General features: G+C 53.3%; 1 protein-coding gene across 4 annotated transcripts in view; it reads right to left on the bottom strand.

Moving 5' to 3' along the window:
- The window catches only part of LOC140205006 (transforming growth factor beta-1-induced transcript 1 protein-like), a 32768-nt gene that overhangs the window by 4688 nt on the left and 5330 nt on the right, over positions 1–22750 (bottom strand). The window contains exons 2-8 of one of the 4 annotated variants that reach the window (XM_072272056.1): positions 20143–20193; positions 18089–18276; positions 6884–6945; positions 4109–4233; positions 2607–2766; positions 2119–2221; positions 1210–1416 (exon numbers count right to left, since the gene is read on the bottom strand). In XM_072272056.1, the coding sequence (XP_072128157.1) occupies positions 1210–1416; positions 2119–2221; positions 2607–2766; positions 4109–4233; positions 6884–6945; positions 18089–18276; positions 20143–20193 (896 nt within the window). The remainder of the gene's footprint in view (positions 1–1209; positions 1417–2118; positions 2222–2606; positions 2767–4108; positions 4234–6883; positions 6946–18088; positions 18277–20142; positions 20194–22750) is intronic. The other 3 variants (XM_072272057.1, XM_072272058.1, XM_072272059.1) reach the window with 3 other exon arrangements.

Here is a 22750-nt window from a genome sequence, read left to right as displayed (position 1 = left end):
CCTTCCTTATCAGAAACTCAACCTACAAGTTAATCTTTAGGAAATCCTGAACAAGGATTTGCACATCTGATTTCTGAATTTTCTCCCCGTTTAGAAAATAGACTACACTTCCCTAGGCTGTATTCCATCTGCCATTTCTTTGTCCATTCTTCTAATCTGTCTAAATCATACTGAAGTCTCCCTGCTTCCTCAACACCTTCTGCAACTCACCTATCTGTGTATCATCTGCAACCTTCTCCACAAAGCCATCAATTCTGTCATCCAAATCATTGATATACAGCATGGAAAGAAGTGGTCCCAACACCAACCCCTGTGGAACCAGCACCAGCGGAAGCCAAAAAACCCCTGTTTGCCTGCCGCCAGTTAGCTATGCTAGAACCTGTAATACCATGTGCTTTTATCATGTGAAACCCCTTGTCAAAGGCTATCTGAAAAGCCAAGTAAACAACATCCATTGACTCCTTTGTCTATCTTCCTCGAAGAATTCCAACAGATTTGTCAGGCAAGATTTCAAATAGGAAATAATGCTGACTTCAGCCTGTTTTATCATGTGACTCTAATATCTTCCCAACCGCTGAAGACAGGCCTATAATTTACCTGTCATTTGCTTCCCTTCCTTCTCAAACAGTGGGAGTGACATTTGCAATTATCCAGTCCTTTGGAACCATTCCATATCCTTGGTAACATGACATGTTTACACAGGAAATCCACATTCACACCTCGATAATGTGACATATTTACATAGGAAATCAGTATCCTCGCTTCAGTCATGTGACATATTTGCATAGGAGATCCTATTAATACCTCAGTCATGTGACTTGTTTACATAGGAAATTCCTATCGCACCATTGTAACGTATCACAGTTACACAGGAAATCCCCATCCACTCCTCGATAACATGACACATTTCCATAGGAAATCTCCAGTCCCACCTTGGTCATGTGACAAATTGACATAGGAAATCCCTATCAACCCGTCAGTCGCATGGCAATTACATAGGAATTCCCCATTAACAACTTCTACATAGGAAATCCATATTCACACCAATATCCCTATTAACAACAGCTCAATCACATGACTCATTTGCACAGCAAGTCCCCACTGCACACCTCAGTAACGCAACCACGTGTATGAAGGAATGTTCAGATAGCTCTTGGATGTGATGGCTACTGGGCATCACGCCCCAACAGGAAGCATTGATTCTCTGACCTGGGACCATACCTGGCCCACGATGGGCTTCCTGCAGGCTGTACAACTCCCCTTCGGCACAGTTGACACTCCCTGCTGGAGCAGGTTCGACTGAAGCTTTCCCAGCATGTCGTCCAGGTTCCCTTCCACCGAGTCCGTCTGTCTGGCTGTGACGGGGTCTCCGGAGACGGCAGACACCCTCGTCTGTGCTGCCGGCTGAGCAGGTGGCTGGAGCAGGTGGAGAGAGGGAGCGCACAGGGTGAGCAAGGGGAGGAGAGAGGGGGCATTCAGGAGACAAAGATGGAGTGACATAGAGAGAGAGAGATGGGGTGGGGTAAAAGAAAAGGGGAGAGAGAGAGATAGAAAGGGGAGGGGGTTTGAGAGAGAGGGAGAAAAGAAATTGGGGGCAGAGTCAGTGAGAGAGAAAGGACAGAAAGAGAAGGGAGCAAAGGGGAATGGGAGGAGGAAGTGGATAGAGCAAGAGAGACGAGGGGGAGCAGGAGGGAGTGCAGAAAGGGTGGGCGAGGAGAAGGTGAGAGTGGGTAGGGGTGGGAAGAAGTAGAGAGGGGCAGATGGGGAAGGGAAGTGTTAAGGTCGGAAGAGGTGGGGTGGGTGAGAATAGGAGGAGGAGAGGAAGGAAAGTCAGCCTCATAAAACAACAACTTCAATACAAAAGACGAACTGTCCTGCGGATTCAGAGAGACATCTGGAGAACTGAGGTTTGGAAGCCGGAATCCCAAGTTGTTAAACAGGATAGAGACTCAAGGGAACAGTGTATGGGAATTTTGTGGTGTACTGAGATGGGGAGCCTCCCACCCTCAGCCCTCCAACTTGGGAGCACTTCTATTTTAGGGGAAGGGGGCAGAAGCCTCCGAGTTGGGATAACTGGAATTCTGGGAGGGGTAGGGAAGCGCTGGGATTCAAACTCACTGTGCTGTGAATCTTGAAGTCTGACAGCGACGCCATGAGTCTATCCAGCTCCAGCGTGGCGGAAGTGGCTGAGGTCTTCGGCTCTGGGAGCGGAACGGTATGTCTGGAGAGAGAGCGAGATGACATGTTTACATAAAAATCCCTATTCCACCCCACCTCCGCCCAGTAGCATGACATGTTTACATAGAAAATTGCCATTCACACCTCTGTAACATGACATAGAGAAAAAAATCCATATTCCCGCTTTGGAAGCATGACATGTTTACATAAGAAATGTCTATTCACATCTTGGTCATGTTACATGTTTACATAGGAAATCTTCATTCACACACCAGTATTGTAGTACATTTACAAAGGAAATCCCTCTTCTAAATGTTGACATCAGGATTTGCAATAGGCAGCAATCATTCACATTGAATGGGATACCGGGATTGTGGAAATCCAGACTGCAGGCAGTTGTTATCCCCAGGACTGTCAACCCAACTCACGTGATCACAGGCTGCTCATTCCCCATAACTGCCTTGGACTCCGACCCCGTTGGCAACTGCTTCCCGATGTGTCCCGATGGGCCAGCCTCCTTCAGGGGCTCTGGGCTGAGGGAAGATGTCTCTGTCGATATACCTGGAGGGAACTGGGCCAGGATTTCATCTGGAAGAGAGAGAGTGATTGGAAATTAAGCCCCGATTAAAAATAATCACAGCCTCCATCCTTTGAAGGGGTGTCTAATGGGGAACTGAACACGTAAATTGGAAAAGACTGGGAGAAACATAATCCCGAGGACTTTTTGACAATCTAGTAAGCAGGGTGCGCAAGTATTTAGTAAAGGTTGAAATAAACATATATATATCTGATGGGTTTTTGACAGACAACTAAGCGGGGAAAGCAAAGTAACCAGGAAAACTCAGAATATGATGGTTTATGAGCAGGGGGACTGAATCTACAGTTCAGGAGGTTGTATCTCAGTTCCACTGGGGAACCAGTGATAACCCCACTCTCCTTATTCAGGGAGCGGGGCAGTTCGGAGAAGGGTGACTGGACCAGCTTACCTGGAACAGGTAGGCTCATCTCACCATGTGGAGGGTTCAGACAGGTAGGGCTTGTATCAGCTGTGGGCAGAGAGGGGACTGGATTGAAATGTCTCTGATCCCCATGGATCTCAGCAGGGCGGGGTGTGGGGAGGAATCTTGGACTGGGTGGAGTGAAAAGAGAGTCTGATTTGTCCATTTACAAGATTATGGTAAACATAGACGTATGCAGCTAATAGGAAACACCTAATACCACAGGACATGCAGTCAAGCCGGGGGTAACTTCAAAGGGCAAGTTTCTTTTGCCGCACAGAGAGTGCTGGTGCCAGGTGGTGGTGAAGTTGATATGATCGAGGTGTTTAGGAGACCCAGACAGACACATGGATGAGCAGGGAGTGGAGGGGTATGTACACTGTGTAGGCAAAAGGGATTAGGGGATGGGAGGGAGACGGGGAAGAGGCTTGAGAGTGGTGGGGTGGGGGAGGCAGAGAAGGGGAAGTAGTGAGGGGAGGGATGTGAGGGAGAGAGGGAAGGAAATAGGAAGGGGATAGAAGGGGGAAGGGAACAAGAAGGGGGATGGGAGATGGGCAGGGGGAATGTGAGAGGGAGGGGTGAGGGAATGAAGGGTAAAGTGTGGGGGGAGAGAAGGAGAGAGAGGGGGCAAGAGTGGGGGAGGGAGGAGAGAGTGTGAGGATGGAGAGTGTAGGGGAGGGAGAGAGGGGAGAGTGTGGAGATGGGGTGATGGGGAGTGGGGGAGGGGGTGAGGGGAGAGGGGGAGAGTCGGGATGGGGTGATGGGGAGTGTGGGGGAGGGAGAGAGGGGGAGAGTGTGAGGATGGGGCAGAGGAGGGTTGAGGAAAGGGGGAAGAGGAGGGTTGGGGGAAGAGGGAAGAAGAGGGTTGAGGAAAGGGGGAAGAGGAGGGCTGAGGAAAGGGGGAAGGAGGGTCACATTGGTGAGGAACTGACCTGTAATGCTGCTCTGTGTCCTGTTGAGCTCCTGCAGCAGCTGGTCCAGCTCGGAAAGGCCGCTCCCCACCATGGTCGAAGTGTTGGTGCCAGGCCCCTCCCTGGTCTTCGGCTTGCAGACAGTGCTGTGACAGGGCAGCGTGGGGTGGAGGGGCAGAGGTCAGAGGTGGGGAGGAGCTGTGCAGAGAACCTGAGCAGATCTGGACTTCATACAGCATGGGCTATTCCCTTTGGCCCCTGGACCATATCCCCATCAAAGCTGTCCCAGTTTGGCCCGTAGTCCTATTGACCTTTCATTCCCCACATTCACCGAGTTACAAAGCACAGAAACAGGCCCTACAGCCCATCTGGTCCATGTCAACTAGAGACGCCATCTGTGCTCGACCCATGTGCCGCTGTTTGGCCTCTCTATCCTGGGACCTGTCCAAGTGCCTTTAAATGTTATTGATGCCGTTAATGTCCCTGCTTCAGCCACTGCCCCCCGGCAACTCGGTCCGTATGCAGACCACCCTCCGGGTGAAAATGTTGCCCCTCGGGTTCCTATTAAATCTCTCCCCTGTCAACTAATCCTGTGCCCTCTGGTTCCTGATTGCCCAGCCCTGGGGAAAAGACTGTGTGCATTCACTTGATCTATGTCCCTCATGATTTTATGCACCTCTATAAGGACAACCCTCAGTCTCCTATGCTCCAAGTCCCCACCTGCCCAACCTCTCTCCATAATTCAATCTCAAGTCCCAACAGCATCCTCATAAATCTCTGCACTCTCTCCCATCGCTGGGCAACAAGACTGAACACAATACTCCAATATCTTGTACAGCTGCAACATAACGTCCCAGCCCCTGTACTCAGTGACCTGACTGGTGAAGGCCAGCCTGTCAAACACCTTCTTCACCTCCCCATCTGTCTGTGCCCACACACTCAGGGACCCATGTTCCTGTACCCCCAGTTCCTCTGTTCTTCAAAGCGCGATGCCTCAGAAAGGCAGCTTCCATTAAGGACCCCCATCACCCAGGACATACCGTCTTCTCATTGTGACCATCAAGGAGATGGTACAGGAGCCTGAGGACACACACTCACTGGTTTCAGAACAGCTTCCCCCTCCGCCATCAGATTTCTGAATGGACAGTGAACCCACCTACACTACCTCACTACTTTTTTCGTTCCTTTAAAAAAACTGTTCCTTTTTGCACAACTTATTTAATGTAATAATATTTTTTATTGTAATTTTTAGTTTTTTATCGTGTATTATACTGTACTGCTGCCGGAAAACAAAATATTTCATGCCATATGCCAGCGATATTAAACTTGAATCTAATTCAGATTCTGATGCAACACTCCACAGGGCCCTGCCTTTCACTGTGAGACCCCTGGCCTGAACTTGTCTTGCAAGAATACAACCCCTCACACTTACCCAAAATAAATGCCGTTTGCCATTTCTTGGACTGTGGGAGACTGAGGTGTGACCTTATACAGGGGCAGAACATCAGCAGGGGATTGTATAAGGGGGTGCACATATATCTTCCCCAGGGTAGGGGAGAACAGAGCAGAGAGCTGGGGTACAGGGACATGGTTCCCTGACAGAGGCGTCACAAGTAGCCAGGACGGTGAAGGGGACGTTTGCCCAGCTGGCCTTCATTGGACAGGGCACTGAGTACAGGAGTTGGGGTATCCAGTTACAGCTCTACGAGATGTCGGTGAGACCACACCTGAAGCACGGTGAAGTTCTGCGCCCAGCGAAAGGAAAGTGGGATTAAGATGGAGATGACACATGGAAAATTCAGCTGGACTAGAGAACTTGAGTTATCAGAAGAGACAGAACAGGGCTGGGACTGTATTCCATGGGGTGAGAGACTGAGGTGTGAGCTGACAGAGGTTTGTAAAACCACAAGGGCTGGATGGTCACAGTCTCTACCCCCAGGGGAGGGGAGTCTAAAACATGAGGGCACTTGTTTAAGGTGAGAGGGGATAGGTTTAAAAGGGCAGTTTGCCACACAGAAGACGGTGAGGATATGAAACAAGCCGCCTGAGGAAGTGGGAGAGGCAGCTACAATTAAAAGGCCCTTGCACAGGGACATAGGAAATGCTCAGACTTTGGAGAGACAAAGGAAGGCAAATAAGATGAACTCAGGAAGGCTTCTTGGTCAGCACAGAGGAGATGGGCTGAAGGACCTGTTTCTCTGCTGTAGGGCTCGAGGCAAAGAGATGGGAGGAGTTCTGAGGAATGCTAAAATACTGACTGCTTTCACTCAGGAAATGTTGGATATCTCACAATATCCTGTCAGATAATCCTGCATCCTTCCTGAACTTTCTTATGGGGTGTGAGGGACAAACTGAAATAACAATAACAGGGAATCCTCGTTTCAGACACGTGGACACGCCAACACCGTCCCCCACCCCTGGGGACCAGGAATCAAACTCTGTCCTCTCTCTCCCACCCCACCACCCCCCGGGACTGGGCATCGGACACAATGTCCTCTGTCTATCCCCCCCCCCAGGACAGAGCATCGGACACAATGTCCTCTCTCCACTCCCCCCACCCCTCTAGGACAGAGCATCGGACACAATGTCCTCTCTCTCTACCGCTCCCTCAACCCCTGCCACTGGCATCAGACTGGGCACTGTCCACTCTGACCCTACCCCCAGGACTGGGACTACCCTCCCCCCCCCCTCCGGGAGCAGGCATCGGACACACAGTCCTCTACCGCCACTCTGAGACAGTATCAGATACACCGTTATCCCCCCACTCACCCCAGAATTGAGCTCAACATACTCTACCTGTACAGATGATCTTTATCGCCCTGATGAGGCTGTGTTGAGGCTTGAGCTGCTCTCACTGTCTGTCCAAAAATACAAAAAATTGTCAGTCCCTCTCTCTCAGTGGGAGATCTCTACACTGACTGGTGTCTCTCAGGGGGAGATCTGTACACTGACCAGTGTCTCTCAGTGGGAGATCTGTACAGTGACCGGTGTCTCTCAGGGGGAGATCTGTACAGTGACCGGTGTCTCTCAGGGGGAGATCTGTACACTGACCGGTGTCTCTCAGGGGGAGATCTGTACACTGACCGGTGTCTCTCAGTGGGAGATCTGTACACTGACCGGTGTCTCTCAGTGGGAGATCTCTACACTGACCGGTGTCTCTCAATGGGAGAGCTGTACACTGACCGGTGTCTCTCAGTGGGAGATCTGTACACTGACCGGTGTCTCTCAGTGGGAGATCTGTACACTGACCGGTGTCTCTCAGTGGGAGATCTGTACACTGACCGGTGTCTCTCAGTGGGAGATCTGTACACTGACCGGTGTCTCTCAGTGGGAGATCTGTACACTGACCAGTGTCTCTCAGTGGAGATCTGTACACTGACCGGTGTCTCTCAGGGGGAGATCTGTACAGTGACCGGTGTCTCTCAGGGGGAGATCTGTACACTGACCGGTGTCTCTCAGTGGGAGATCTGTACACTGACCGGTGTCTCTCAGGGGGAGATCTGTACACTGACCAGTGTCTCTCAGTGGGAGATCTGTACAGTGACCGGTATCTTTCAGGGCGAGATCTGTACACTGACCAGTGTCTCTCAGTGGGAGATCTGTACACTGACCGGTGTCTCTCAGGGGGAGATCTGTACACTGACCGGTATCTCTCAGTGGGAGATCTGTACAGTGACCGGTGTCTCTCAGGGGGAGATCTGTACACTGACCGGTGTCTCTCAGGGGGAGATCTGTACACTGACCGGTGTCTCTCAGTGGGAGATCTGTACACTGACCGGTGTCTCTCAGGGAGATCTGAACACTGACCGGTGTCTCTCAGTGGGAGATCTGTACACTGACCAGTGTCTCTCAGTGGGAGATCTGTACACTGACCAGTGTCTCTCAGTGGGAGATCTGTACACTGACCAGTGTCTCTCAGTGGGAGATCTGTACACTGACCGGTGTCTCTCAGGGAGATCTGTACACTGACCGGTGTCTCTCAGTGGGAGATCTGTACACTGACCGGTGTCTCTCAGTGGGAGATCTGTACAGTGACCGGTGTCTCTCAGTGGGAGATCTGTACACTGACCGGTGTCTCTCAGGGGGAGATCTGTACACTGACCAGTGTCTCTCAGTGGGAGATCTGTACACTGACCAGTATCTCTCAGTGGGAGATCTGTACACTGACCAGTGTCTCTCAGGGAGAGATCTGTACACTGACCGGTGTCTCTCAGGGAGAGATCTGTACACTGACCGGTGTCTCTCAGGGGGAGATCTGTACACTGACCGGTGTCTCTCAGGGAGATCTGTACACTGACCGGTGTCTCTCAGGGGGAGATCTGTACACTGACCAGTGTCTCTCAGTGGGAGATCTGTACACTGACCAGTGTCTCTCAGTGGGAGATCTGTACAGTGACCGGTATCTTTCAGGGGGAGATCTGTACACTGACCAGTGTCTCTCAGTGGGAGATCTGTACACTGACCGGTGTCTCTCAGAGAGATCTGTACACTGACCGGTGTCTCTCAGGGGGAGATCTGTACACTGACCGGTGTCTCTCAGTGGGAGATCTGTACAGTGACCGGTATCTTTCAGGGGGAGATCTGTACACTGACCAGTGTCTCTCAGTGGGAGATCTGTAGACTGACCGGTGTCTCTCAGGGGGAGATCTGTACACTGACCGGTATCTCTCAGTGGGAGATCTGTACAGTGACCGGTGTCTCTCAGGGGGAGATCTGTACACTGACCGGTGTCTCTCAGGGGGAGATCTGTACACTGACCGGTCTCTCTCAGTGGGAGATCTTTACACTGACCGGTGTCTCTCAGGGAGATCTGTACACTGACCGGTGTCTCTCAGTGGGAGATCTGTACACTGACCAGTGTCTCTCAGGGAGAGATCTGTACACTGACCGGTGTCTCTCAGGGAGAGATCTGTACACTGACCGGTGTCTCTCAGTGGGAGATCTGTACACTGACCAGTGTCTCTCAGTGGGAGATCTGTACACTGACCGGTGTCTCTCAGGGGGAGATCTGTACACTGACCAGTGTCTCTCAGTGGGAGATCTGTACACTGACCAGTGTCTCTCAGGGAGAGATCTGTACACTGACCGGTGTCTCTCAGGGAGATCTGTACAGTGACCGGTGTCTCTCAGGGGGAGATCTGTACACTGACCGGTGTCTCTCAGGGAGATCTGTACACTGACCGGTGTCTCTCAGTGGGAGATCTGTACACTGACCGGTGTCTCTCAGGGGGAGATCTGTACACTGACCGGTGTCTCTCAGGGAGATCTGTACACTGACCGGTGTCTCTCAGTGGGAGATCTGTACACTGACCGGTGTCTCTCAGGGGGAGATCTGTACACTGACCGGTGTCTCTCAGTGGGAGATCTGTACACTGACCAGTGTCTCTCAGTGGGAGATCTGTACAGTGACCGGTATCTTTCAGGGGGAGATCTGTACACTGACCAGTGTCTCTCAGTGGGAGATCTGTACACTGACCGGTGTCTCTCAGGGGGAGATCTGTACACTGACCGGTATCTCTCAGTGGGAGATCTGTACAGTGACCGGTGTCTCTCAGGGGGAGATCTGTACACTGACCGGTGTCTCTCAGGGGGAGATCTGTACACTGACCGGTGTCTCTCAGTGGGAGATCTGTACACTGACCGGTGTCTCTCAGGGAGATCTGTACACTGACCGGTGTCTCTCAGTGGGAGATCTGTACACTGACCAGTGTCTCTCAGTGGGAGATCTGTACACTGACCAGTGTCTCTCAGTGGGAGATCTGTACACTGACCAGTGTCTCTCAGTGGGAGATCTGTACACTGACCGGTGTCTCTCAGGGAGATCTGTACACTGACCGGTGTCTCTCAGTGGGAGATCTGTACACTGACCGGTGTCTCTCAGTGGGACATCTGTACAGTGACCGGTGTCTCTCAGTGGGAGATCTGTACACTGACCGGTGTCTCTCAGGGGGAGATCTGTACACTGACCAGTGTCTCTCAGTGGGAGATCTGTACACTGACCAGTATCTCTCAGTGGGAGATCTGTACACTGACCAGTGTCTCTCAGGGAGAGATCTGTACACTGACCGGTGTCTCTCAGGGAGAGATCTGTACACTGACCGGTGTCTCTCAGGGGGAGATCTGTACACTGACCGGTGTCTCTCAGGGAGATCTGTACACTGACCGGTGTCTCTCAGTGGGAGATCTGTACACTGACCAGTGTCTCTCAGTGGGAGATCTGTACACTGACCAGTGTCTCTCAGTGGGAGATCTGTACACTGACCAGTGTCTCTCAGTGGGAGATCTGTACACTGACCGGTGTCTCTCAGGGAGATCTGTACACTGACCGGTGTCTCTCAGTGGGAGATCTGTACACTGACCGGTGTCTCTCAGTGGGAGATCTGTACAGTGACCGGTGTCTCTCAGTGGGAGATCTGTACACTGACCGGTGTCTCTCAGGGGGAGATCTGTACACTGACCAGTGTCTCTCAGTGGGAGATCTGTACACTGACCAGTATCTCTCAGTGGGAGATCTGTACACTGACCAGTGTCTCTCAGGGAGAGATCTGTACACTGACCGGTGTCTCTCAGGGAGAGATCTGTACACTGACCGGTGTCTCTCAGGGGGAGATCTGTACACTGACCGGTGTCTCTCAGGGAGATCTGTACACTGACCGGTGTCTCTCAGGGGGAGATCTGTACACTGACCAGTGTCTCTCAGTGGGAGATCTGTACACTGACCAGTGTCTCTCAGTGGGAGATCTGTACAGTGACCGGTATCTTTCAGGGGGAGATCTGTACACTGACCAGTGTCTCTCAGTGGGAGATCTGTACACTGACCGGTGTCTCTCAGAGAGATCTGTACACTGACCGGTGTCTCTCAGGGGGAGATCTGTACACTGACCGGTGTCTCTCAGGGGGAGATCTGTACACTGACTGGGGTCTCTCAGTGGGAGATCTGTACACTGACCGGTGTCTCTCAGTGGGAGATCTGTACACTGACCGGTGTCTCTCAGAGAGATCTGTACACTGACCGGTGTCTCTCAGGGGGAGATCTGTACACTGACCGGTGTCTCTCAGGGGGAGATCTGTACACTGACTGGGGTCTCTCAGTGGGAGATCTGTACACTGACCGGTGTCTCTCAGGGGGAGATCTGTACACTGACTGGTGTCTCTCAGGGGGAGATCTGTACACTGACCGGTATCTCTCAGTGGGAGATCTGTACACTGACCGGTGTCTGTCAGTGGGAGATCTGTACACTGACCGGTGTCTCTCAGGGGGAGATCTGTACACTGACCGGTGTCTCTCAGGGGGAGAGCTGTACACTGACCGGTGTCTCTCAGTGGGAGATCTGTACACTGACCGGTGTCTCTCAGGGGGAGATCTGTACACTGACCGGTGTCTCTCAGTGGGAGATCTGTACACTGACCGGTGTCTCTCACTGGGAGATCTTTACACTGACCGGTGTCTCTCAGTGGGAGATCTGTACACTGACCGGTGTCTCTCAGTGCGAGATCTGTACACTGACCGGTGTCTCTCAGGGGGAGATCTGTACACTGACCAGTGTCTCTCAGTGGGAGATCTGTACACTGACCGGTGTCTCTCAGTCGGAGATCTGTACACTGACCGGTGTCTGTCAGGGGGAGATCTGTACACTGACCGGTGTCTCTCAGTGGGAGATCTGTACAGTGACCGGTGTCTCTCAGTGGGAGATCTGTACAGGGACCGGTGTCTCTCAGGGGGAGATCTGTACAGGGACCGGTGTCTCTCAGGGGGTGATCTGTACACTGACCGGTATCTCTCAGTGGGAGATCTGTACAGTAACCGGTGTCTCTCAGGGGGAGATCTGTACACTGACCGGTGTCTCTCAGGGGGAGATCTGTACACTGACCGGTGTCTCTCAGTGGGAGATCTGTACACTGACCGGTGTCTCTCAGGGAGATCTGTACACTGACCTCCCACTGAGAGACACCGGTCACTGTACAGATCTCCCACTGAGAGACACCGGTCACTGTACAGATCTCCCACAGAGAGACACCGGTCAGTGTACAGATCTCCCACTGAGAGACACCGGTCAGTGTACAGATCTCCCTGAGAGACACCGGTCAGTGTACAGATCTCCCACTGAGAGACACTGGTCAGTGTACAGATCTCCCACTGAGAGACACTGGTCAGTGTACAGATCTCCCACTGAGATCTGTACACTGACCGGTGTCTCTCAGGGGGAGATCTGTACACTGACCGGTGTCTCTCAGTGGGAGATCTGTACACTGACCAGTATCTCTCAGTGGGAGATCTGTACACTGACCAGTGTCTCTCAGGGAGAGATCTGTACACTGACCGGTGTCTCTCAGTGGGAGATCTGTACACTGACCAGTGTCTCTCAGTGGGAGATCTGTACACTGACCGGTGTCTCTCAGGGGGAGATCTGTACACTGACCAGTGTCTCTCAGTGGGAGATCTATACACTGACCAGTGTCTCTCAGGGAGAGATCTGTACACTGACCGGTGTCTCTCAGGGAGATCTGTACAGTGACCGGTGTCTCTCAGGGGGAGATCTGTACACTGACCGGTGTCTCTCAGGGAGATCTGTACACTGACCGGTGTCTCTCAGTGGGAGATCTGTACACTGACCGGTGTCTCTCAGGGGGAGATCTGTACACTGACCGGTGTCTCTCAGGGAGATCTGTACACTGACCGGTGTCTCTCAGTGGGAGATCTGTACACTGACCGGTGTCTCTCAGGGGGAGATCTGTACACTGACCAGTGTCTCTCAGTGGGAGATCTGTACAGTGACCGGTATCTTTCAGGGGGAGATCTGTACACTGACCAGTGTCTCTCAGTGGGAGATCTATACACTGACCGGTGTCTCTCAGAGAGATCTGTACACTGACCGGTGTCTCTCAGGGGGAGATCTGTACACTGACCGGTATCTCTCAGTGGGAGATCTGTACAGTGACCGGTGTCTCTCAGGGGGAGATCTGTACACTGACCGGTGTCTCTCAGGGGGAGATCTGTACACTGACCGGTGTCTCTCAGTGGGAGATCTGTACACTGACCGGTGTCTCTCAGGGGGAGATCTGTACACTGACCGGTGTCTCTCAGTGGGAGATCTGTACACTGACCAGTATCTCTCAGTGGGAGATCTGTACACTGACCAGTGTCTCTCAGGGAGAGATCTGTACACTGACCGGTGTCTCTCAGGGAGATATCTGTACACTGACCGGTGTCTCTCAGTGGGAGATCTGTACACTGACCGGTGTCTCTCAGTGGGAGATCTGTACACTGACCGGTGTCTCTCAGGGGGAGATCTGTACACTGACCAGTGTCTCTCAGTGGGAGATCTGTACACTGACCAGTGTCTCTCAGGGAGAGATCTGTACACTGACCGGTGTCTCTCAGGGAGATCTGTACAGTGACCGGTGTCTCTCAGGGGGAGATCTGTACACTGACCGGTGTCTCTCAGGGAGATCTGTACACTGACCGGTGTCTCTCAGTGGGAGATCTGTACACTGACCGGTGTCTCTCAGGGAGAGATCTGTACACTGACCGGTGTCTCTCAGGGAGATCTGTACACTGACCGGTGTCTCTCAGTGGGAGATCTGTACACTGACCGGTGTCTCTCAGGGGGAGATCTGTACACTGACCAGTGTCTCTCAGTGGGAGATCTGTACACTGACCAGTGTCTCTCAGTGGGAGATCTGTACAGTGACTGGTATCTTTCAGGGGGAGATCTGTACACTGACCAGTGTCTCTCAGTGGGAGATCTGTACACTGACCGGTGTCTCTCAGAGAGATCTGTACACTGACCGGTGTCTCTCAGGGGGAGATCTGTACACTGACCAGTGTCTCTCAGTGGGAGATCTGTACACTGACCAGTGTCTCTCAGTGGGAGATCTGTACAGTGACCGGTATCTTTCAGGGGGAGATCTGTACACTGACCAGTGTCTCTCAGTGGGAGATCTGTACACTGACCGGTGTCTCTCAGAGAGATCTGTACACTGACCGGTGTCTCTCAGGGGGAGATCTGTACACTGACCAGTGTCTCTCAGTGGGAGATCTGTACACTGACCGGTGTCTCTCAGGGGGAGATCTGTACACTGACCGGTGTCTCTCAGGGGGAGATCTGTACACTGACCGGTCTCTCTCAGTGGGAGATCTGTACACTGACCGGTGTCTCTCAGGGAGATCTGTACACTGACCGGTGTCTCTCAGTGGGAGATCTGTACACTGACCAGTGTCTCTCAGGGAGAGATCTGTACACTGACCGGTGTCTCTCAGGGAGAGATCTGTACACTGACCGGTGTCTCTCAGTGGGAGATCTGTACACTGACCAGTGTCTCTCAGTGGGAGATCTGTACACTGACCGGTGTCTCTCAGGGGGAGATCTGTACACTGACCAGTGTCTCTCAGTGGGAGATCTGTACACTGACCAGTGTCTCTCAGGGAGAGATCTGTACACTGACCGGTGTCTCTCAGGGAGATCTGTACAGTGACCGCTGTCTCTCAGGGGGAGATCTGTACACTGACCGGTGTCTCTCAGGGAGATCTGTACACTGACCGGTGTCTCTCAGTGGGAGATCTGTACACTGACCGGTGTCTCTCAGGGGGAGATCTGTACACTGACCGGTGTCTCTCAGGGAGATCTGTACACTGACCGGTGTCTCTCAGTGGGAGATCTGTACACTGACCGGTGTCTCTCAGGGGGAGATCTGTACACTGACCGGTGTCTCTCAGTGGGAGATCTGTACACTGACCAGTGTCTCTCAGTGGGAGATCTGTACAGTGACCGGTATCTTTCAGGGGGAGATCTGTACACTGACCAGTGTCTCTCAGTGGGAGATCTGTACACTGACCGGTGTCTCTCAGGGGAGATCTGTACACTGACCGGTATCTCTCAGTGGGAGATCTGTACAGTGACCGGTGTCTCTCAGGGGGAGATCTGTACACTGACCGGTGTCTCTCAGGGGGAGATCTGTACACTGACCGGTGTCTCTCAGTGGGAGATCTGTACACTGACCGGTGTCTCTCAGGGAGATCTGTACACTGACCGGTGTCTCTCAGTGGGAGATCTGTACACTGACCAGTGTCTCTCAGTGGGAGATCTGTACACTGACCAGTGTCTCTCAGTGGGAGATCTGTACACTGACCAGTGTCTCTCAGTGGGAGATCTGTACACTGACCAGTGTCTCTCAGGGAGATCTGTACACTGACCGGTGTCTCTCAGTGGGAGATCTGTACACTGACCGGTGTCTCTCAGTGGGAGATCTGTACAGTGACCGGTGTCTCTCAGTGGGAGATCTGTACACTGACCGGTGTCTCTCAGGGGGAGATCTGTACACTGACCAGTGTCTCTCAGTGGGAGATCTGTACACTGACCAGTATCTCTCAGTGGGAGATCTGTACACTGACCAGTGTCTCTCAGGGAGAGATCTGTACACTGACCGGTGTCTCTCAGGGAGAGATCTGTACACTGACCGGTGTCTCTCAGGGGGAGATCTGTACACTGACCGGTGTCTCTCAGGGAGATCTGTACACTGACCGGTGTCTCTCAGGGGGAGATCTGTACACTGACCAGTGTCTCTCAGTGGGAGATCTGTACACTGACCAGTGTCTCTCAGTGGGAGATCTGTACAGTGACCGGTATCTTTCAGGGGGAGATCTGTACACTGACCGGTGTCTCTCAGTGGGAGATCTGTACACTGACCGGTGTCTCTCAGGGGGAGATCTGTACACTGACCGGTGTCTCTCAGGGGGAGATCTGTACACTGACTGGGGTCTCTCAGTGGGAGATCTGTACACTGACCGGTGTCTCTCAGTGGGAGATCTGTACACTGACCGGTGTCTCTCAGAGAGATCTGTACACTGACCGGTGTCTCTCAGGGGGAGATCTGTACACTGACCGGTGTCTCTCAGGGGAGATCTGTACACTGACTGGGGTCTCTCAGTGGGAGATCTGTACACTGACCGGTGTCTCTCAGGGGGAGATCTGTACACTGACTGGTGTCTCTCAGGGGGAGATCTGTACACTGACCGGTATCTCTCAGTGGGAGATCTGTACACTGACCGGTGTCTGTCAGTGGGAGATCTGTACACTGACCGGTGTCTCTCAGGGGGAGATCTGTACACTGACCGGTGTCTCTCAGGGGGAGAGCTGTACACTGACCGGTGTCTCTCAGTGGGAGATCTGTACACTGACCGGTGTCTCTCAGGGGAGATCTGTACACTGACCGGTGTCTCTCAGGGGGAGATCTGTACACTGACCGGTGTCTCTCAGTGGGAGATCTGTACACTGACCGGTGTCTCTCACTGGGAGATCTTTACACTGACCGGTGTCTCTCAGTGGGAGATCTGTACACTGACCGGTGTCTCTCAGTGGGAGATCTGTACACTGACCGGTGTCTCTCAGGGGGAGATCTGTACACTGACCAGTGTCTCTCAGTGGGAGATCTGTACACTGACCGGTGTCTCTCAGTGGGAGATCTGTACACTGACCGGTGTCTGTCAGGGGGAGATCTGTACAGTGACCGGTGTCTCTCAGTGGGAGATCTGTACAGGGACCGGTGTCTCTCAGGGGGAGATCTGTACAGGGACCGGTGTCTCTCAGGGGGAGATCTGTACACTGACCGGTATCTCTCAGTGGGAGATCTGTACAGTGACCGGTGTCTCTCAGGGGGAGATCTGTACAGGGACCGGTGTCTCTCAGGGGGAGATCTGTACAGGGACCGGTGTCTCTCAGGGGGAGAGCTGTACACTGACCGGTATCTCTCAGTGGGAGATCTGTACAGTGACCGGTGTCTCTCAGGGGGAGATCTGTACACTGACCAGTGTCTCTCAGGGAGAGATCTGTACACTGACCGGTGTCTCTCAGGGAGATCTGTACAGTGACCGGTGTCTCTCAGGGGGAGATCTGTACACTGACCGGTGTCTCTCAGGGAGATCTGTACACTGACCGGTGTCTCTCAGTGGGAGATCTGTACACTGACCGGTGTCTCTCAGGGAGAGATCTGTACACTGACCGGTGTCTCTCAGGGAGATCTGTACACTGACCGGTGTCTCTCAGTGGGAGATCTGTACACTGACCGGTGTCTCTCAGGGGAGATCTGTACACTGACCAGTGTCTCTCAGTGGGAGATCTGTACACTGACCAGTGTCTCTCAGTGGGAGATCTGTACAGTGACTGGTATCTTTCAGGGGGAGATCTGTACACTGACCAGTGTCTCTCAGTGGGAGATCTGTACACTGACCGGTGTCTCTCAGAGAGATCTGTACACTGACCGGTGTCTCTCAGGGGAGATCTGTACACTGACCGGTGTCTCTCAGGGGGAGATCTGTACACTGACTGGGGTCTCTCAGTGGGAGATCTGTACACTGACCGGTGTCTCTCAGTGGAGATCTGTACACTGACCGGTGTCTCTCAGAGAGATCTGTACACTGACCGGTGTCTCTCAGGGGGAGATCTGTACACTGACCGGTGTCTCTCAGGGGGGGATCTGTACACTGACCGGTGTCTCTCAGGGGGAGATCTGTACAATAACCGGTGTCTCTCAGGGGTAGATCTGTACACTGACCGGTGTCTCTCAGGGGGAGATCTGTACACTGACCGGTGTCTCTCAGGGGGAGATCTGTACAATAACCGTGTCTCTCAGGGGGAGATCTGTACACTGACCGGTGTCTCTCAGTGGGAGATCTGTACACTGACCGGTGTCTCTCAGGGGGAGATCTGTACACTGACCGGTGTCTCTCAGGGGGAGATCTGTACACTGACCGGTGTCTCTCAGGGGGAGATCTGTACAATAACCGGTGTCTCTCAGGGGGAGATCTGTACACTGACCGGTGTCTCTCAGGGGGAGATCTGTACACTGACCGGTGTCTCTCATGGGGAGATCTGTACACTGACCGGTGTCTCTCAGGGGAGATCTGTACACTGACCGGTGTCTCTCAGGGGGAGATCTGTACACTGACCACTGTCTCTCAGTGGGAGATCTGTACAGTGACCATCTCTCTCATGCTGAGGTTACCTGTTGAGCTGTGTACGCAGGTGGAGGAGGCTGCTGAGGATTAATGTCAACTCTGTGTCCATTGCTGTGCAGGATGGGGCTGCAAAGGGTCGCGGAGTCCTTAGGTCTGGGACCACCCGCCTCTGGAAGCAGCGATGGGTGCTTGGAGATGTGCGTTGTGGTGTTTTCCAAATCAGCAAGGAGGGCGTCTGAAGGGAGTGGGAGAAGGGTACTGAATCAGAGCCAGTGAGGGGTTATACCTCCAGGGAAGGTACACACTAGGATACAATGTCCAAGCAGGAGCAAAGGATGATAGAGGGGTGAAAGATACTAACTAATAGGAGAGGAATGGGAGAGAGTGGAGAGATAGGATGGGGAGTGGGGAGAGAGAAGAGAGCGTGGGATAAGAGAGGGGATGAGTGAAGGGTGTGTGAGGGTCAGGAAAAGGAGGGTGAACCAGGGGCCTGAGAGTGGGGTTTATCTCAAAGAAAAGTACAAAGTACATACCATGACGAATTCTCCAGGTGGAAGCAAGGAGGGAAGAGGAAGGGGAAAGGGGACAGGAGGGTTAGAAGAGGGGAATAGTAGGGACATGGGTAAGAGATATTGTGAAATAGACCAGAACACCGAAGTTGAGGAAGAGAGCAAATGGGGTGGGGAGTGGATGAGAGAGAATGGGGGAGGGAGAGAGAAAACGGTTGGGGGAAGAGGGGGAAGAGAGAGGAGAAGAGAGAGAGAGGGGGAGAGAGAGGGGGAGGGGGAGAGAGAGAAGAGAGGCGGAGGGGGAGGGAGAGAGGAGAAGGGGGGGCAGAGAGAGGGGGAGAGGGAGAGGAGAGAGAATGGGAAAGAGGGCAGAAAGAGAGGGAGGAGAGAAGCGCAGAGATAGACAGGCAGAGAGAGAAAGAGATTAAAGAGATTGTGAGGTGTTTAGGGAGGTTCACGCTGTGTCTGTCCCCGGGAGTGTGTGATGGGACGGTGTGGAGGGAGATTCACGCTGTGTCTGACCCCGGGAGTGTGTGATGGGACGGTGTGGAGGGAGATTCACGCTGTGTCTGTCCCCGGGAGTGTGTGATGGGACAGTGTGGAGGGAGATTCACGCTGTGTCTGACCCCGGGAGTGTGTGATGGGACGGTGTGGAGGGAGATTCACGCTGTGTCTGTCCCCGGGAGTGTGTGATGGGACGGTGTGGAGGGAGATTCACTCCATGTCTGACCCCGGGAGTGTGTGATGGGACGGTGTGGATGGAGATTCACTCTGTGTCTGACCCTGGGAGTGTGTGATGGGACGGTGTGGAGGGAGATTCACTCTGTGCCTGACCCCGGGAGTGTGTGATGGGACGGTGTGGAGGGAGATTCACTCTGTGTCTGACCCCGGGAGTGTGTGATGGGACGGTGTGGAGGGAGATTCACTCTGTGCCTGACCCCGGGAGTGTGTGATGGGACGGTGTGGAGGGAGATTCACTCTGTGCCTGACCCCGGGAGTGTGTGATGGGACGGTGTGGAGGGAGATTCACTCTGTGTCTGACCCTGGGAGTGTGTGATGGGACGGTGTGGAGGGAGATTCACTCTGTGTCTGACCCCGGGAGTGTGTGATGGGACAGTGTGGAGGGAGATTCACTCCATGTCTGACCCCGGGAGTGTGTGATGGGACGGTGTGGATGGAGATTCACTCTGTGTCTGACCCCGGAGTGTGTGATGGGACAGTGTGGAGGGAGATTCACTCTGTGTCTGACCCTGGGAGTGTGTGATGGGACGGTGTGGAGGGAGATTCACTCTGTGTCTGACCCCAGGAGTGTGTGATGCGACGGTGTGAAGGGAGATTCACTCTGTGTCTGACCCCGGGAGTGTGTGATGAGACAGTATGGAGGGAGCTTCACTCTGTGTCTGACCCCGGGAGTGTGTGATGAGACAGTATGGAGGGAGCTTCACTCTGTGTCTGACCCCGGGAGTGTGTGATGAGACAGTATGGAGGGAGCTTCACTCTGTGTCTGTAATGGGATTGTGTGGAGGGAGGGGTGACGGGGCAGTGAGGAGGGAGGGGTGATGGGTTAGTGAGGAGGGAGGGGTGATACATACCAAAGATAAGAATACGAGGACTGAGGGGAGAGTAGAAATCATCAGCATCACCTACAGAGAGAGACGGGACAGGAAGTGACTACAGACAGACATGGACAACACCAGTAAGTTACACATACACACATAAAGACGCACACACACAAACACTGGCCTATACAGATACAGAAATACAAACACAGACGTGCAATAACACAAATGGCAAAGTGTCATTGTTAAAGCCAAACTGTAGATTGATCCCTTGATTGAACAGTCCCATCAGTTTGTCAACCGTGCTTAGGAAAATTTCCTTCATTGATTTGCAGAGGTCCCAACTAGAGAGAGCGTGACACTGGATTCTGGATTCTGGATTAGGGAGCAAGGCATGTAGTGACAGTTTGTCTGGGGAACACTTAAAGGAATCATAATTCCATTACTTTCAAGAGAGTTATGGAGAAGGATAGGCCTGAGGCTTGGACTGAGTAAAAGGGCCAGATTTGATGACATCAGAAAGCACCTGGCAAGTGTGGATTGGGACAGACTGTTTTCTGGCAAAGGTATGTTTGTAAGTGGGAACACTACTTCACTATTGTTCTTGGCTTTTTTCATTACTTAATTTTAAAAATATATACACTTCTTTCTGTATTTTAGTTTTTATTCCGTATTGCAATGAACTGCTGCCATATAACAACAAATTTTCATGTGCCAGTGATATTAAATCTTATTCTGGGAGACTGCCAAAGTGAAATACTGAGACTGCAGAGTTTGTACGTTCCTGTCAGAATGACCCCCTCAGTGACCCCTCTCCCCCAGCGTCCTGTGTCACTGACTGTATCCCCACCGACACTAATCCAGCTCCCTCACACCGTCCTCTGTGACCCCTCTCCCCCAGCATCCTGTGTCACTGACTGTATTCCCACTGACATTATCCCCACTGACACTAATCCAGCTCCCTCACACCATCCCTCAGTGACCCCTCTCCGCCTGCGTCCTGTGTCACTGACTGTATCCCCACTGACACTAAACCAGCTCCCTCACACCGTCCCTCAGTGACCCCTCTCCCCCAGCGTCCTGTGTCACTGACTGTATCCCACTGACATTATCCCCACTGACACTAATCCAGCTCCCTCACACCGTCCCTCAGTGACCCCTCTCCGCCTGCGTCCTGTGTCACTGACTGTATCCCCACTGACACTAATCCAGCTCCCTCACACCGTCCCTCAGTGACCCCTCTCCCCCAGCGTCCTGTGTCACTGACTGTATCCCCACTGACATTATCCCCACTGACACTAATCCAGCTCCCTCACACCGTCCCTCAGTGACCCCTCTCCCCAGCACCCTGTGTCTCTGACTGTATCCCCACTGACGTTAATCCAGCTCCCTCACACCGTCCCTCAGTGACCCCTCTCCCCCAGCGTCCTGTGTCACTGACTGTATCCCCACTGACACTAATCCAGCTCCTTCACACCGTCCCTCAGTGACCCCTCTCCCCCAGCACCCTGTGTCTCTGACTGTATCCCCACTGACGTTAATCCAGCTCCCTCACACCGTCCCTCAGTGACCCCTCTCCACCTGCGCCCTGTGTCACCGACTGTATCCCCACTGACGTTAATTCAGCTCCCTCAGTGACCCCTCTCCCCCGGGGCCCTATGTCACCGACTCTATCCCCACTGACATTAATCCAGCTCCCTCACACCGTCCCTCAGTGACCCCTCTCCCCAGGGCCCTGTATCACCGACTGTATCCCCACTGACGTTAATCCAGCTCCCTCACGCCGTCCCTCAGTGACCCCTCTCCCCCAGCGTCCTGTGTCACTGACTGTATCCCCACTGACACTAATCCAGCTCCCTCACACCGTCCCTCAGTGACCCCTCTCCCCCAGGGCCCTGTGTCTCCGACTGTATCCCCACTTGACGTTAATCCAGCTCCCTCACGCCGTCCCTCAGTGACCCCTCTCCCCCAGGGTCCTGTGTCACTGACTGTATCCCCACTGACAATAACCCAGCTCCCTCACACCATCCCTCAGTGACCCCTCTCCCCCAGGGCCCTGTGTCACTGACTGTATCCCCACTGACACTAATCCAGCCCCTCACACCGTCCCTCAGTGACCCTCTCCCCCAGGGCCCTGTGTCACCGACTGTATCCCCACTGACGTTAATCCAGCTGCCTCACACCGTCCCTCAGTGACCCCTCTCCCCCAGCGTCCTGTGTCACTGACTGTATCCCCACTGACGTTAATCCAGCCCCCTCACGCCGTCCCTCAGTGAGGACGTTAATCCAGCTCCCTCACACCGTCCCTCAGTGACCCCTCTCCCCCAGGGCCCTGTATCACTGACTGTATCCCCACTGACACTAATCCAGCTCCCTCACGCCGTCCCTCAGTGACCCCATTGCCCTAGCATACTGACACTAATCCAGCTCCTCACGCCGTCCCTCAGTGACCCCATTGCCCTAGCACACTGACACTAATCCAGCTCCCTCACGCCGTCCCTCAGTGACCCCATTGCCCTAGCACACTGACACTAATCCAGCTCCCTCACGCCGTCCCTCAGTGACCCCATTGCCCTAGCACACTGACACTAATCCAGCTCCCTCACGCCGTCCCTCAGTGACCCCATTGCCCTAGCACACT

Source organism: Mobula birostris, chromosome 11, assembly GCF_030028105.1.
Source record: "Mobula birostris isolate sMobBir1 chromosome 11, sMobBir1.hap1, whole genome shotgun sequence".
NCBI classification, from domain to species: Eukaryota; Metazoa; Chordata; class Chondrichthyes; order Myliobatiformes; family Myliobatidae; genus Mobula; species Mobula birostris.
This window is presented reverse-complemented; position numbering and strand designations above follow the sequence as displayed.